At 43.1% G+C, this 17462-nt stretch overlaps 1 protein-coding gene across 1 annotated transcript in view; it reads left to right on the top strand.

Moving 5' to 3' along the window:
• The window catches only part of LOC119300674 (protein transport protein Sec24-like CEF), a 29649-nt gene that overhangs the window by 4189 nt on the left and 7998 nt on the right, over positions 1-17462 (top strand). The window contains exons 5-15 of the mRNA XM_037577579.1: positions 202-313; positions 614-741; positions 1477-1596; positions 14301-14381; positions 15026-15103; positions 15230-15322; positions 15546-15600; positions 16365-16441; positions 16558-16629; positions 16725-16808; positions 17356-17460. Of these exons, the coding sequence (XP_037433476.1) occupies positions 202-313; positions 614-741; positions 1477-1596; positions 14301-14381; positions 15026-15103; positions 15230-15322; positions 15546-15600; positions 16365-16441; positions 16558-16629; positions 16725-16808; positions 17356-17460 (1005 nt within the window). The remainder of the gene's footprint in view (positions 1-201; positions 314-613; positions 742-1476; positions 1597-14300; positions 14382-15025; positions 15104-15229; positions 15323-15545; positions 15601-16364; positions 16442-16557; positions 16630-16724; positions 16809-17355; positions 17461-17462) is intronic.

Raw genomic sequence — 17462 nt, 5'->3', positions numbered from 1 at the left:
AATTCTGGGCACACACCTAGTAAGAACGCTGTAGCGATAGCAGAAAGTACTGTATACAGATCTTTTCTGTAGCAATAGTTTTGCTCCCTTCCATTTCCTGATTGCCTGGACAGACAGCTTCAAAGCACCTAATGATAAATCTGTTTTGATTAGGAAATCTTGTTCATTTTGCTTTGAACTTGACCCAGCTTCTTATTGTAGCTCGTGGATTTTGGGGAGATGGGCCCTATCAGGTGTTCTCGCTGCAAAGCGTACATAAATCCATTCATGAGATTCGTTGATCAAGGGAAAATTTTCATCTGTAACTTATGTGGTAAGGGACTAAGGCTTGCTAGTTGAACGCGCAGTTCAGCTTCCCTATCATTTCAAGCTGCCACTAGAAATATTTTCGTCCTTTGGCAGTAGACCATGTTCATATGAAATTAAATTATCATTAAAAGTCTGATGCTATCTCATTCTCTTCCTTGAGAAGACGGCACTATTAAAGTTCACTTCTTCCGTGTCAGGGTTTTCCCTCTTTTTTGTCTCGTAGCTCTATACTATTTTCATAAAATGTTGTTAAATTATGCAACTAAAGCTACTTCCCATTAAACAATGCACACTGATTTTGCAGGATTTAGCAATGATACTCCAAGGGAGTACTTGTGCAACTTAGGGCCTGATGGTAGGCGACGTGATGCTGATGACAGGCCTGAGTTATGTAGAGGAACAGTTGAATTCATTGCCACCAAGGAATTTCTGGTATGCCCATGCCTTGTTGAGCCTTTTTGTAACTTCATCTTAGCAAGATTTGTCAACTGTAGCGTAGTACTAGCTAAATTGCACTCTCAGTATAGGGGGGATACGGATACATAAATACGTCACTTTTGAAAAGCGCTGACGGGGATACATTTGACTATTTTGATGATGATGATGATGATGATGATAATAATAATAATATGTTATCAATTAGTCATCGAGCCATTTAGCATGTATTTAGTCAGTGCAGTCCATTCTCTTCTATCTTCTTGTCCATTATTCCAACAAAAGCCAAGAACAAACAGCCAAACAGCAACAGCAAGTTAGCAAACATAAAAGTTCAATATTGTCCGAGAGATCTACAGGACCACAGGGAGCTACTCTACTGGAGAGGAAGAGGGGAGGGAGCACCACATCGTATTAGGGTTGAGTCTTACTGGGCTGGTCCGTATCAGGGGAGGTACAGTCATGTATCGGCCACACATCGGAGACGAATCCTTGTCAGATGCGGTATCCAATACGGATGCGCTGTATCCAGCACGTATCCGTGTTTTTAGAGGACTGGTAGTTATATCTTGTGGCCTTACCGTTTGTATTAACGATTTGGTTTTATTTGATTGATCAGCATGTAACCAGGATAACTTGTATTGTATTTTGCACCATATCTGCTCTTTTTTCTAAATATTTTAGTTTTGCCATTTGGTACCATGGTAACGATAATTACTTCATTCATTTCAGGTCCGGGAACCAATGCCAGCTGTCTATTTCTTCCTTGTTGATGTCTCCATGAATGCCATACAGACTGGTGCAACTGCTGCGGCTTGCAGTGCAATATCCCAGTCTCTTTCTGATCTTCCTGTAAGTTTACATGTTATTTTCTATACATTTAGCATATACACATAATATGAGCTCAATGCATTAACTTCTGCTTAGATTCCATAATGTCAAGTTGCTGCTGGTTTATCATTTAGCACAAGTCTTCTTCTGGCACCTATCATCCTCGCCAAACTGAATTTGTCATGGTTACAGTTTTGCCACACAATTTCCTTATTTTTTAGCTATAACCTATAAATCACATTAGATGACTAGCTGTGTTAATTAGTTACTGCTTTGGATGATTATATGGTAACTTATGTCAGTTGCAAACTCAAGAAATTCAGATAGTCATATAGATCTGACCAGAAACTGGCAGTAAACTTTCTGGTTATGGGGAATTGATGTTTTGCAACTTCAAGCGCCGGCTTCTGAGGATGTGCTGCCGATTATCTCACTGATTTGTTGGTCCTGGAACAATGCAGTAGCAAATCCTCAATGTCCCATCTGTTAGCCTGAACTCTCCTCTCACGGTGGGGACGAACGCGCACAGGAGATTTCTTGTTCTGGGCAACAGATGCTTATTTTACATCCATGGGGTACACATCCTTTTATAGGACTTGCTCAAACTGACCTAGCCCTCTTAAGAGTACTACTCTGAATATAGCCAACGTAAATTCTAACTTTGCTGTGGCTACTACTTGCTGGATCCCTTTCTTACTAAGGCAACTGGTGGTCAGATTTCTTTTGACTACTCTCACCGTCATACTAGACGTGTCCTGTACCTTCTTCCTTTCCCAAGTCTTAACATAATCACTGTTAGGATCCGACCCGTGGTTCAGTCTATTACAAGGTAATCAAGCTCACATACAAGGAATTGGTGAAGGAAGATGAAGATAGGAGGAAGCACAGGAGGTAGGAGAAGGGAAGGGGGAAGCCGCCATTGCCTTTGCCTGATCCAAGCCCGGATGGCTAGCTCGTTGCTGTCCCCTGTAGATATATAGCTGGTAGCTCTTGCTGGTTCTCGACGGCCCAGGCCCATGTGCTGGTCGCTCTTGGTGGGCTGGCTGCCTTGCCGTGGGTCAACGTGGCCGTGATAGTAATTGGGTCGCTGACATACCTTCCTCCTTAACGGCCGGCTTGCCCCCAAGCCGGTGCTCGTTCTTTGCTGGTTCTGCAAAATCCAATCCTCCTGGATCCCATTGAGCATAAGACGAAGTTGTCGGTTGAAGTGACTGTACCGCATGTTGTTCATTGTTGTGTGCAGTGCTCTGAAATTCCTTGGGGTTGAGCGTCCCAGACATGCAGCAAGGACATCTGCATCTGGGTAAGTGCCCCAAGAGAAGCACCACCAATGGCTTGACAAGATATTAACATGATCAGCACAAATCCACAATGGAGTGATTTCCCAAAGAACTCCAGCGAGGTGTAGAAACTCTGAATTAGTTCTTCGCATATTGCTGCTGAATCGTGTAGAAATTTGTGGTGGAACAAGAGGTGACCATGGAGGCTTGGGTTGCAACAAGACCAAATGCTCTCCTGGTTTTGGAATAAGTAGTTCCAACTCAATCAGAAGGAGCCCACTCCCTTCCACTGAGATGCCAAAGCATATACCATTTGTAAGTGATTTTGTTGCTTGCCCCTATATGATACTGGCTTCTCCACTTATGAAACATGTCACTTAGCTGCCCAACAAGATGCACCAACAGTTCAACGACCACCGTGCATTGGTTCCCATAGAAATATGCATCAGAACAGGGGACGGAACTAGCTTGCAGGAAATTAGGCTTCAACAGTCTCCATTCATATTGTCCGCTCCACTTATACTTGAGCAGATTGCCACCCGCTTGTATACTGGCACATATAGGAACTACCCAGTGATGTACTAAATCATGGGAATCTCTAGTGCGCCAAAATTTTGCAAAGTAATAACTACCCGCCAACTCAGTGACGTGCTCGTGAACCCAATGGTAGAGCAACTGTACTGCCTGACAAGTGCATAAAAATATGATCCTGGTAGCTTCAGCTGGGCATTTTTTTACTGAACCAAAACATCGGTTGGGCGTCATGAGCGCGAAATTCATAAGAGGACTGGACCCAACAGATGACTAGCCGCTGTTCTGCAATACCCAAGGTCAGATCATCAATAAATTGTTTTATTGGATGACTCGGGACAGGAATATAGCTTGGCATCATGGGGATCCAGCAAGCACCCGTCTCAGAAAGATTCCAATGCACCTGAGTTGTACAAACAAGAAGTGGTCGCTGATTGGAACAAAGTATCAACGCCCACTCCTGAGAAATTCCCTGGTCAAACTTGCAAATAGCAGCAACACAGACTTCATCTGATTTCAGATATGCTGGAACACAATTGGTTGATATAAGATGCTGACAATCACCTTTTTCCAAAGCTTCAGTACTGGTCATCTTGTGCAAAAAGTACAAATGAACTAGAATCATGTGTTGAATTCCCACCAGAGTACAAATGGTATGCAATTTGGTCCACACTTGAAGGAGCAACACTCCAGGCTGATTAGCTCGGCAAACTGAATTCTTGTTTTTGAAACATCAACTACTTGTTCAGGTCTGAATTCACTATCAAAACGACCACTCCCCTTTAATTTCTCTTGGTTCAGAAAGTGCCATTGTACTGACATGCTCATAATCTGTAGTTTATTGTGCCCAAACTGCAGCTTTGCACCCGGCAAACAACAGAAAGACTCGTCCATGGAATTCGACTGACGATAAGGAACTTGAGGATAACTCACATCGCTGAATGGTAATGGTACTAGCTCACCACTGAACCCTGAAACTTCATGAGGTTGGTGATGTGTACGTGAAGATGGCTCCTCGAGATAGCATGCAACTGAATCATATTTGAGCGACCGCCACTGTCTTGGTCTGAATAGGTGATCCATTTGACCGATCTTATAAGTAATTTTTAGCAAGCACCACCAGGTTTCTCTCGTGATTTTTGGATCAGTAGGACCATGAGCACAAAACTGAAATTCCACTGTCGGTAGCTCTGACCATAACTGTACTGCTTGGCAATTGCTTGAGAATGATGAACACAGTAGTTTCAGGTGCACCCCTTGGCGACATCTCAGGGATTCTGTCGGAGAAGTCAGAGCACTTATAGCAGCATGTTCCCTTATGTGATTCTCAGAATACTTCCAACGCCCCTGCTCAAGAACAAAACTGATGCTCAATAGGTTCCAGTGAACAAACAACATGGATAGTGGTAGTCACCAGTGAAGCAAAATTGTCAATAGCAGTACAATATTCATCTGGAAGCTTGCACTTGGGCAATTCTAACTACACTGATACTGCCGGGCAATTGCTTGAAAATGATGGCCATGGTAGTTTCAGCTGCATACTTTGCAAATATTTTCCAGGTCTTCTCAGAGAATCTAGAATACTAGAAAAATGATTCATCGCAGATGTAACTTGTGACAGCAGCCCAACGTGCTTCCGATTCAGTTCACGAGAGCAAGCTAAGGACGGCCATGGCATGGGCCGTTTCTCGTTTCCATCTGCATAATGTCTCCAAAACGATGGCGACGGGTGGAGCACATACTTCTGTAGGTTCGTGTGGCGACGGGTGCATTGCGCCGAACACCTTGTCAGCGTCGATGCAGTAAGGTCGCTGGAGACGTTGTGGACGACGGTGTGGTCCACCTCGCTCGTCACTGGGGTGGTGTTGACAGTGAGGGCTTCGAGCTCTTGCACACCGGCCTTGGGGTCAACATCGGTGGTGGTTGCCACAGGGGGAAGGACCTTGGTGGTGCTGGTGCAGATGGAAGGCGTTGCATGAACAGTCGTGATCGGCACGACCTCTTGGTGGATGAGATCGACCGCGGGCTCGAGGTGGACAGTTGTGGTGGCGGTGTGGACCTCGTCGACGCTGGCGATGGTGACTACCTGGGTCGGACATTCTGTCGAACAGGTGACTGGCATCATCTCGATGGAAGCAAGGGACGCGCCGGGGTTGAGCTCGAAGGTCTCGTGGGCCTTGGTGGTAGAGGAAGAGTTATCGGGGATGACCACCGGGACACTGGAGTCGTCGGTGAGGCCGCTATCTGCTGCCGTGGCCATGGGACACGCCGGCTGCGGGGTCGACATGCCCGTGAGGATCTTCAACATCAGCGTGTATTGCTTGTCCATGGCATCATAACGTGCCATGGTCCGCGCATGGTAATCGTCCAGGTAGGCCTTCAGGTCCGGATGCATGGTGGTGGAAGGAATTGATGAACTGAGAAAAAAAAATTAGGCAAAAATTGGACGAACTCAGAAGAATTTGTGGCGAATCGGAAGGGTGGAAGGAGGCTCTGATGCCATGATGTTAGGATCCGACCCGTGGTTCAGTCCATTACAAGGTAATCAAGCTCACATACAAGGAATTGGTTAAGGAAGATGAAGATAGGAGGAAGCACAGGAGGTAGGAGAAGGGAAGGGGGAAGCCGCCGTTGCCTTTGCCTGATCCAAGCCCGGATGGCTAGCTCGTTGGTGTCCCCTGTAGATATATAGCTGTTAGCTCTTGCTGGTTCTCGACGGCCCAGGCCCATGTGCTGGTCGCTCTTTGTGGGCTGGCTGCCTTGCCGTGGTTCAACGTGGCCGTGATAGTAATTGGGTCGTTGACAATCACCCTCTTAATCTTGTTCCCTTAGAATCAGCGATGCAGATCACCCACATCTTTAGGTCCTCTCATGGCGACATTGCACCATGTACCTGACGACGACCAACTCAAGCATGGGGCATGCACTACTTAATAGCCTCAACATGGACACACCGTGTTTCTAGCCACATGCAACTACCGACAAATTAGTACCCTCCAGCTAACACACATGCTGCAATCCATGAACGTTGCTTGCATGCAATTGCTAGACTAGAATTAATTCCAAGATTTAAGATGTTCAAAAAATTCTGAAACTTTTTTAGCACATTCATACAACATCAATGTGGGTTGTCACAAAATTTCAAGCCAAAGTACAAACAATAACTCGAAAAACAAAAATGACCAATTCAACACTAAATAGTATGTAACATTAACTTGGGCTCTAGATTTGGCCCAAAAAATCTAGAGCCCCCAAAATAACTCACATTGATGTCAAATTTGTTAATTTTTATATCTCAAAAAATATTTCAACTTTTTGTACGAAATTTTGTGACATCATACATTGATGTTACATTAACGTGCTAGATTTTTTTTCAGATTTTTTAAAACATTCTATGGCATCTGGTGCACCGGTAGCACCACAAGTGCGGGTGCACCGGATACATTCCCTGCTGTACGAAGTGTACAACACAAGTGTTGAAGGAACTATTTAAACGTGCGGGGCTAGATATCACTCTAGAGGCAGAAATAGGCCAATGTGGCAGCAGGAGTTCAATCAAAAACTCCTAGGGCACAAGTGTCGGTTCCTGGATGGATCAGCCTTGGATTTGAGGTGGATCAAGAACAAGAAAATGAGGAAAAGTATGAAATCACCAAGAACAGTGAGGAACTTGTGTATATGGTGTATGTATGTAAAGGTATTACTGTATTGATAATAACCAATATTTGGCTGAATAGTTGATTGATACCCCTCTCTTAGGTTACAAGGCCTTATATAGGCTAGGGAATTACAGTGGCTTAACTTGAAAGTAAAATAAAGGAAAAAGCAGCAAAAAGGGGAAACAGAGATATCCATAGATCAGGTCTTCTTCTCATCCTAGCCCTCCAATCTTCTCTCTTATCTTCTCCCACTAGTACCTGACAACAAGATCTACTCCAAGATCTTAGATAAGAACACCAAGTTCTATTATAGGTAGTGGGGGTACATAGTTTGGTTACAAATAGAGGTGGGGCCCTCTATTGATAGGGCTTTTGGAAGCCTTCACATCTCACTTCTACTAATGGCTAGAACACTATAGAAAACATTACCTAAGGGCTAAGGCTAAGATTCACCATTCCACTCATAGCTACTCATAGCTAGAAGACTAGAAAATAGTAGATAGGGTTGAGAAAAGAAAAGAAATACTAGACTAGAGTAGAAGTATCTAGAAGTAGCCAAACAGTATTGACATATGATTTTATTTTTATTATTTTCATCTATTGTTCCTCATCAGTCTCCCCTCGTAGTTTGGAACTCGACCTCGAGTTATCTTCATAGAGTGCCTCTTCTGGGCGGTAGAGAGTCAAGTCTGCACCATTGAAAGTGTTGGATATACCCATGTCGTTTGGAAGATCTATCACATAAGCATTATCATTTATCTTCCTCATAATAGAGAAGGGCACATACCTTCATTGCCTAAGCTTACCTTCAACAACTAAAGGCAGCCTCCCTTTTCGGAGGTAGACCATCACCTTATCACCAACTTGGAATGATTTCAGCCTCCTTTTGCGGTCAACAAGTTGTTCATATAACTGATTTTGTGCTTCCAGAACACAACAGATTTCTTCAAATAACTCGGTGTGATTATGATCAAAGGACAATGCTGATTTTGAGTTTCTCTTTGATGGTATTCATCAGGTCCACCACATGTGTTGGAACTTTAGTGTAGACAATGGAAAAAGGATTCCTTCCTATGGATCTATGTTTGGAGTTATTGCAAGAGAACTCTGCAAAAGATAAAGCCAAAATCAATTGTCACTTTCTTTCTCCACAAATTCAATGGATCAATCAACTCAAAAAAAATTTAATGGATCAGATTACCCAAAAATTGTTCACCACTTTGGTTTGTCCATCTGTTTGTGGATGGGCAGTGCTAATTTTTTTTAATTCAATGTTGAATTGCTTCCACAAAGTGAGCCAAATTGCAGCAAAAAACTTGCTACCACGGCCTGAGACGATGAACCTTGGAATGCCATGAAGTCTGACCACTTCTCTAAAGAATAGGTTTGCCACATGATGAGAGTCTGTTGTCTTGCGACATGGAATAAAATGAGCCATTTAGAGAATTTGTCCACGACCACAAACACATCATCACTCCCTCGCCTTGTTCTTGGCAAACCCAAGACGACGTCCATAGAGATATCCCCCCATGGAGCAACAGGAACAGGCAAAGCCATGTGTAACCTTGTGTTTTGAACTTGGCCTTTGCAGGTTTGACATATGGGGCATCGCAACAAACTTTCTAGTATCCCTCTTTCGTTTTGGCCAAAAGTAACGAGCTTGTAGGTTAGCGATAGTCGTGTCCCGTCCAACATGGCCACTAGGATCGCTGGAATGGACCGCTCTGATCAGTTTGTCACGTAGAGAGCTTCTTGGGATGCACAAACGATCATTTTTGAAGAGATAGCCATTCTGCACCAAATAGTCATCACCTAATGGTTGGCCCCAATTGTGCTTTACCCAAACGAAACTGCTCCACAGACAACAAGTGCAACCCGATTCCCGCACGACCATAGAATCTCAATCGAGCGGCTGTTTCCTTTTAAGTCGCATGCATGGGTGGCTGGATTTCCACCGTCGTGCAGGAATCGTTCAACTGTTGTCATCCATATAGCACGATTCTTACCCAAACATGGCCAAAGTCTTCGTCATCCTCACACCTTTATTTGATTCATGCCAGGAAGTTCAGCCTCAAAATAAGTCAAGAGACATGCACGATGACTGAAAGCATCGATCACTCGTTTGGTTGCTCTAGATTTATGCACAGTGAGATAGTTAAATCTCTCCAAATATGCCACCCATCTTGCTAGCATGCGATCAACATGTTTTTGATTTCCAAAATGCTTCAAGGATTGATTGTCAGTGTAAACGATACTCTTTAGGCGGCAAATAGACTTCCCAAGTTTTTAAAGCTCGAAAAACTGCATATAATTCTTACTGATAAGTACTCCATTTCTATCTAGCTTTGCTTAACTTCTCAGTTCTCACTAAAGAAAGCAATGTGCATCCTTTCTTGAGATAGAACAACTCCAATGCCTACTCCACTTGCATCACACTCCAACTAGTCTTGTGATAGTTTTTGCTTGATCTCATTGAAACTAGCTTTAGCCGTTTCTGTCCACTGGAACTTCCCTTTATTCAAGCACCTGGTAATTGGTGCCATGATATTCTTCACAAATCGCCTATAGAAAGTTGCAAGGCCATGAAAACTTCTTACATCAGAAATGGTATTCGGAGTTGGCCATTCTCGGATTGCTTCAACCTTAGAATCATCAACACGAATACCGTCGCATGTTATGACAAATCCTTGGAAAAGAAGTTGTGTTTGCAGGAAAATTTATTTCCTCAAGTTGACGTAGAGCTCATTTTCCTTTGGTACTCCTAGCACTTTCCGAATGTGATCAAAGTGTTCATCCTCATCCTTACTATAGATCAAGATGTCATCAAAATAAACCACAACAAAGTGAGATAAGAAGGGCCGAAAGACTTGGTTCATCAAGTGCATAGGGGTACTTGGTCCATTTGAGAGTCCAATTGGCATGACTAGCCATTGAAACAACCATTCCTTTGTCTTGAAGGCTGTTCTCCGTTCATCCCTGGGTCTGATGCAAATTTGATGATACCCGCTTCTTAAATCTAGCTTTGTGAACACTATTGCTCCACTAAGCTGATCCAACATATTGTCCAGACGGGGAATAGGGAATCTTTACCTTACAATGATCTTGTTGATGGTTCTATTGTCCACACATATACGCCAAGATCATAGAAAATGGGGGAGGTATGAATTATATAGGTGCTTGAGGTGGAAGAGGAAGTGAGGGTACAAGGGTAATTCCCAGTCACTACTCGCAGGCAGGCCCGTGTGTACTGGGTAAATTGGCTCAGTGCACAGGGTGCCCAGAAGGTTTTGAAGGGGTCTCGTGTCCATGGGGTCCTGGAGCCCGTGTGTGCGGGGTGTCCAGAGAGTTTTTGGGGTACCCGTGCGCACGGGATACATGGCCCCATGTGCACGGGGTGTCCAGAGAGCCTTTTTCTTGTCTTAAGCTGCTGGGCACCTTCTTCTCCAGTGACCACAAAGCTTTCTACTATCTTCGGCTGCTGGGACCTTCTTCTGTGTTGTCCAGGGGCCCCATGTGCATGGGGTGTCCAGAGAGCTTTCTCTTATCTTGAGTTGTTGGCCACCTTCTTCTGTGCTTCCTTCCTGTTGTTCTTCATGGAGCCGGTGTTCCTTCCTCACTTCTCCCTGTTGATTGTCGTTGTACAATCACACATAGGGTCCCCCTGTGAGGTAGTAGCCTAAGTATTATCTAAGTGCATACGGAGGTCAAGCAGGAAAGAGTTTAGCTCGATTTCTACGGCACGTGCGCGAGCCCTTGTTATGGGTCCATTTGGAGCTTGTTGTGTAGCTGGTGTTTGCATGGTGATGTCCATGGGCTGCTTCGCTCTACTTCGGCTTGCACATCGTCTTTTTGCCCTTCTCGCCACTAGATGATGCGCCTTGCATGCGTTGGTGTTGATGAGATGTCCATTCCTTTGCCAGGAGGAGCTTCTCGACGCTGTTGCCCACATCATCGAGGTCGTAGTTCTCTTCCACGGGCAGCAGGCGGCCTTTGAGCTCTTCAATTGTCAACGTCTTGAGGTCGATCAAGGATTTGATGGCCATTGCCATCCGCCGTTACTTGCGTGGCACCACATGCAGAAACTTGCATGGCCTGGTGCTTGGTGATGGGGTCGTTCAATAGGTGCAAGTCATTGACGATGGCAGTCAGGTGAAGCATGAAATCCTCGATGGATGTATCGTCGTGGGAATGGAGCTCCTCGAACTAGTGGCAGTGGGTCTGCGCCCTCACCTCCCGCACGCACTCACACCCCATGCGAAGGGTCTTGAGTGTGTCCTGGCCAGCCTTGGTGTTGTCCTTGTCTTTCAGTGTGCGCACCAGCTGAGGCGGAACCGCTTGCGTCAGCGCCGCCAGTGCGGTGCGATCGTCGCGCTCATCATAGCCAAACTCGACAACCTTCCATAGCCATTGTGCCTGCAGCTGAACACACATGATCATGGCCCAGTTGGCATAGTTAGTGCGGGTATGCATCGGGTATTGGGCAGAGCTGCCGCCCTCCCTCACGACACTCACTCGCTACAATCTTGTTAGACCTAATCTTCTCATATACCAAAGAGATGCATGCATGAGAAGGAAGAAGTCAAATTGAATTGGATGTCGAGGAACATCATGTCACCTTGTCCAATAGAATATGTCATGACATATGTCATCACTCGCAGTTATCCCTAATTATAAATGAGTGGTCATCTACTTGGGTGTGAGTTGTGCTGCTGAGCTGGGCCCAAGAGATTAATCCTGTTTTTCAAACTTTCAAACAACTTTTAAATTGTTTGAAGGCTCAAATTCGATCCAAATCCTATGGACTTTTTATGTGGCTTCACTAGATTATTCCGAGTCCACACAACTTCATTTCTGGGACTTTTAAGCTTATAGTTTTATTTCTAAAAATATAAATCCAATTTAAATTCAAATGGAGGTTTGATCTACAAGTGTGTCATTTATCTTTCCAATATTCTTGAAAATTTATAGGGAGACTTCACATATATAGAGGCAACTTTGAGAAATTTTCTAGGATTTCTGAAGGACATATATAACAAACAAACAACAATAAAGCCTTTGTCCAAACAAGTTGGGGTAGGCTAGAGTTGAAACCCAAAAATCTCGAAACCAACTCATGGTTCTATCACGTGGATAGCTAACTTCGACACACCCTTGCCCATGGCTAGTTCTTTGGTGATATTCCAGTCCTTCAGATCTCTCTTAACGGACTCCTCTCATGTCAAGTTTGCTCTACCCCGACCTCTCTAAGTGTATTTATTTTCTTGATGCATTTTATAGCATTTCTATGGGGTTTTGAATTATCCTCATTTTCACAATTAAACAAATGATGCAAAATGATTATGATGCACATTATAACTCCTAATTACACTAGGGCTGTGACAAGTGGCCTTGGATGACACTAGCCTTGCGCTCACTGTGCACATTGGTGTCTGAGTCTCTTTGTCATTAGGCCACCGGCATGACCATGGACAGCACCACGATCACCCTTCCTAGTGCCTTCATGAGTGAATCCAATCAGGAACGAGTAATCGTTACCATTCGCTCACCATCACCATGAGTCCATGATCATGGTGCCTCCTCTTGGTGCTCTCCTAGGAACTCCCTCAAGCGCCCTATCACCTTGACCTCGAACGAAGACATCGCTGAGACATCTCCCCACTGCTCTATCATGCCGTTCATCTGGAATCTGTCTGGTACGGTGGCTAAACAGCTTCTCCACCACTGTATTGCCCTTCAACTCGGTCCCTAGGGAGCGTATCTCCCCCACCATGGAGGTGAATTTGTGGGAGAACCCCATGATGCTCTCTGAGTCCTCCATGATCATGTGGTCAAACTGCCGCTTCACCGTTTGTTTGTCACCTTCTTTACGGGGTCCTCACAAATGCGCATTTGCTTGATTGCCTCCCAGGCTAACTTTGCAGCCTCCTTCTCTGCAATTGCCATCATCATGGCATCCGGCAAGCATTGAGAGGCTGCGGTGAGGGTGCCCTGATTTGTGTCCTCGTCGACCGATGCATTGCCCTCAATCACTGTCCACACACAATGTGAGTGCATGATGAACTTTATCTTCATGGACCAAAAGTGTAGATGGTGTCAGTCAGCATTGGATACTGGACAGGAACGGCTCTCGCCCTCACCAGGACGGTTCAGTTTTACCCATGGCCTGCAATAACCAAAGCTCTGATGCTAAATATTGGCCTGAACCTCTCTTCTCTCTTAGTGGACACACACACACAAGAGACTTCTTGTTCTGGGCAACCGATGCTTATTACATACATGGGGTACACGTCCTTTTATAGGACTAACTCAAACTGACTGAGCCCTCTTTAGACCGACCTAGCCCTCTTAAGAGTACTACTCTGAATGCAGTTAAAGGTCGATCCCAACTTTGCTGTTACTACTACTTGCTGCGGCTTACTAACTAAGACAACTGGCAGTCAAATTTCTTTTGACTACTCCCACCGTCATACTAGAGATGTCTTGCATCTTCTTCCTTTTCCAAGTCATAACAAGATTAGCTCCAACCCTATCTGGTTCTTTCAACCCTGTTCTAGACATCACTTCTCGCAGTCATGAGGTCTTGGAAAGGGTTAATGCTTATAGGCAATTTATGCAAGCCACATATATCATATTTATCAATTGCACTCTGGTTTGCTATTTGGATTGGGATGTTCGTTACTGGCTCAGTACATGTGTCGGCCTGGTTTCTTTAAAATAATAATATTTTGTGAATAGTTGCGAGGAAAGGATCATAGTTTCACGTACTTACAATGTATAAACTACCAACCTAGGGAAAGTAGCAAGGGAGATAGTTCAGCTGGCCCCACAATGGTAACCCTCAAACTCCAGGTAGTACCCCATGCCCTAAGGATCAGCAGCCTAAGCATCAGCTGCAACCCTACACACATGCATATGAGAAAGCCTAGCAAACAGCTAATTTGGTGGCCACAAAACCAAGGACACACCATAGAACAGAGGAAGGGCAAAGGTGCCGCTAGTATAGAGAGAGTGATATTTTGGCCGGGTACCAGAACGGATCTAAGCATGATATATATAGTTATTCCATAAAAGATTTGAAACCAGAGTGCACGCGGCAAAACTTTTTTTTTAGCTGAATCACTATGTTTGACAAACTTGGTGTTTTGTTCTTGGTTAGTTCTCTTTATTTTGCTGATGCAAAAGAATAGAACATAATGATATCGGACTACTTGGAGTCCCCACACTTAGTCCCCTGACATTTTATTCTCTTTTCTAGGAAGGTCCCCGAACGATGGTTGGGATTGCGACATTTGATTCTACTATTCACTTCTATAGTCTGAAACGTGCTCAACAACAGGTATGTTCTGAAAAAGTTTGCTAGCAATGCTAAGCATTTTATGCATTGCCCCTTTGGTATTTCAACTAGTAAAAGCTCAAAATATCATAGCAGCTGATCTTTATGACCTGGCAAAGGAAGAAGCAGAATTGTCTATAATCTGCATTTGATATAAACATCCCCATCTTACGTTTTTTTTTTTTGCAATATCACGCCTTCTATAATATTTCTTAAGTTTCCTGCTAATATTTTGACTTTTGAGTATTGAATCTCTTCAAATTTGGCCCAGTCATAGGGTTGCCTACCAACAGCCAATGTCAATCATGCGAATCACTTAAGTTCAGATGTCAAAACAATGAGAAAAAGATTCAAAAGAATTTTGTCAATGCAGTCCACACCCCCCCTCCAATTTTTTTAATCAATCAGTGATAGAAGAAACAAAAACTTGAAAAATTTAGAATATTATTGCTTTAAATTGAGTAGAGTCCGGTGGATAAGGCGTTACTACTTTAGTATTCACTTCTGCTCAACAGTCGTTGCTGCTTCTGAGGAACGTATTTTGACAATATTGTTAGAGTGCTGGCTGGTGGGTAGATGTCAAATGTTCTAAAATTGTACCTTTGACATTTTTGTCCTTTGCAGCCTTTGATTTTTGTCCTTTGCAGCCTTTGATGCTCATTGTTCCTGACATACAAGATGTGTATACTCCACTTCAGATGGACTTAATTCTTCCAGTTTCTGAGGTTTGTATTGGCACGAATGGCAGTTGCTTTTTCTTAGTAGATTACTAGTTGTAGAAGCTTCAATAGAAATAAGAAATCTCTCTGTACACGAAAAACCTCTAAATACCTTCTTTTTTGAGGCTTCAGTGCCGTGATAGTTTGGAGCAACTACTTGAGAGCATCCCGAGCATGTTTGAAAACAATAGGGTTGCTGATTCAGCGTTTGGGGCAGCTATGAAGGTACTTGTTTTCATAATATTTTTGCCCTTCTGCATTATCCTTCTGTTGCAACATATGAATGAATTAGATGCTTCTCTACTGTCTGCAGTACTTCAATTTATACAGTTACATTGCAAATCCTTAATCTACAGCCCCTTATTAATTCGGATCGAGCCATATCACAGATGTTTACATATTTCCATATTTTTGTTTGTGTTGATACTTTTTTTTAAGTTGTTTGCAGGCAGGTTTCCTAGCAATGAAGCCCACTGGTGGAAAGTTGCTTGTGTTTCAGTCGGGTATTTTGTCCTTCTCTATTACCGCGTCCACTAATTCGGAAGTCTTGAAGCCAAGAGTCTAGAGGGAAATGACCATGCCATCCATGGTATTAATGTGTTGGGAATAAATGAGAGATACATTAATGGCAGTGTTTGTTTAGTCATAAATGCTGAAGAGAAAATGTAATAAACTTTGCATGCAAGTCTTAAAATATCATCATACATGATCTCCCAAATTATAATACTTAGATTTTTAAAGGAAGGAGTACATTGCTGCATGCAAGTCTTATCATTAGACATGATCTCCCAAATTATACTCCCTCCGTTCGGAATTACTTGTCTCGGAAACAGATGTATCTAGAACTAAAATACGTCTAGATACATCCATTTCTGCGACAAGTAATTCCGAACGGAGGGAGTAGTTCATATTTTTTTGAGGGAGTACATTATTGCATATATAATTGTACTGGGCTGGTAAATTTCTGTTGTATAAAATCTGGAAGTAGCATTCCTATTCTGGAGAACTGCTTGTCTGCTTGTAGCTGAGTGAGTGATGAACCCGTCTTTAACAATGACATACTCCCTCCGTTCGGAATTACTTGTCGCAGAAATGGATGTATCTAGACGTATTTTAGTTCTAGATACATCCATATCCGAGACAAGTAATTCCGAACGGAGGGAGTAATATATTATTATTTTTAGTGCTTTAGATTAGAAGTCATCAGCATCACTGTCTCATCAGAAGAAAAAAAAGGGTCATAACAGTTAATTGCTTGCACTTGCAGTGCTACCATCAGTTGGGACTGGTTCATTATCTGCAAGGGAAACTGACGGTAGATCAAATATTTTGAGTGGAGATAAGGTATGATTTATTTCCTCGTTATTTTGCATACCTACATGAAACACAAAGTTACATTTGCCAATCCATTTCACATGAGTATTGTGTCTTGTTGTTCTTCTTTTATGTGCGATTTCCAGGAAGCACATAAGCTCCTGCAGCCTGTTGATAAGACACTCAAAACAATGGCACTAGAATTTGCTGAGTATCAAGTGAGCAACATTTGTTTCTGCTTCTTTCAGTATTTTTTATTTTCATTATTCAAATAAGACTAACCATGATGATATTTTGTTCTTAATTTTTTCAGGTTTGTGTAGATGTGTTCCTTACCACACAGTCATACACAGATGTTGCTTCGATATCAGTTGTTCCCAGTACCACTGGTGGCCGGGTATGCCTCTCTTCAATAGTTAGGTTAGATGGCTGAAAGAATATTTATCATTTGATATTTGTAATTCGTAGGATTTTAATGCTAGGAGCTAAAACTAGTTTTGGATAAGCAGATAGAAAAAAATGTTTTATTAAATTCATTGCAGTGCAGGCATAACTAATCTATTATAGAATTGTGATCAGCTTTTTATTGTCTTCATGCCCGCTACCGTTTTGACAAACACTTGTCAGCATTTCAAGTTCCAGTATCAGTTTAGCATTTGCGCTTGTGATGTTTGTTTCTTTCTAAATATCAATGTAATATGCTTACAGATTGGAAATACACACCATTGGCCTGCAGCAGTTTCCGCCATATTATTACATAAATAATAAACACTAAGCATCTAGTTCCCTTTATCGTTTTACTCACTGAATGCATAAGGTTCTAAACTTTGAGGTAGCCGATTGTCTTCAGTTTTCTTAGAGTTTCCAGTTCCATCTTATCTGTTATGTCTGCTTTTTTTTTTTCCTTTTGCTGTTTGATTTGAAAATTTTCTTCTATTATGCAGGTTTACTACTATTTTCCATTTTCTGCTCTTTCTGACCCAGCCAAACTCTTCAACGATCTCAGATGGAGTATCACCAGACCCCAGGGATTTGAGGCTGTCATGCGTGT

The sequence above is a fragment of the Triticum dicoccoides genome, chromosome 5A (assembly GCF_002162155.2).
Source record: "Triticum dicoccoides isolate Atlit2015 ecotype Zavitan chromosome 5A, WEW_v2.0, whole genome shotgun sequence".
Classification (NCBI taxonomy): Eukaryota; Viridiplantae; Streptophyta; class Magnoliopsida; order Poales; family Poaceae; genus Triticum; species Triticum dicoccoides.
The sequence above is the reverse complement of the archived record's forward strand: the minus strand, read 5'-3'. Positions and strand labels throughout refer to the sequence as shown.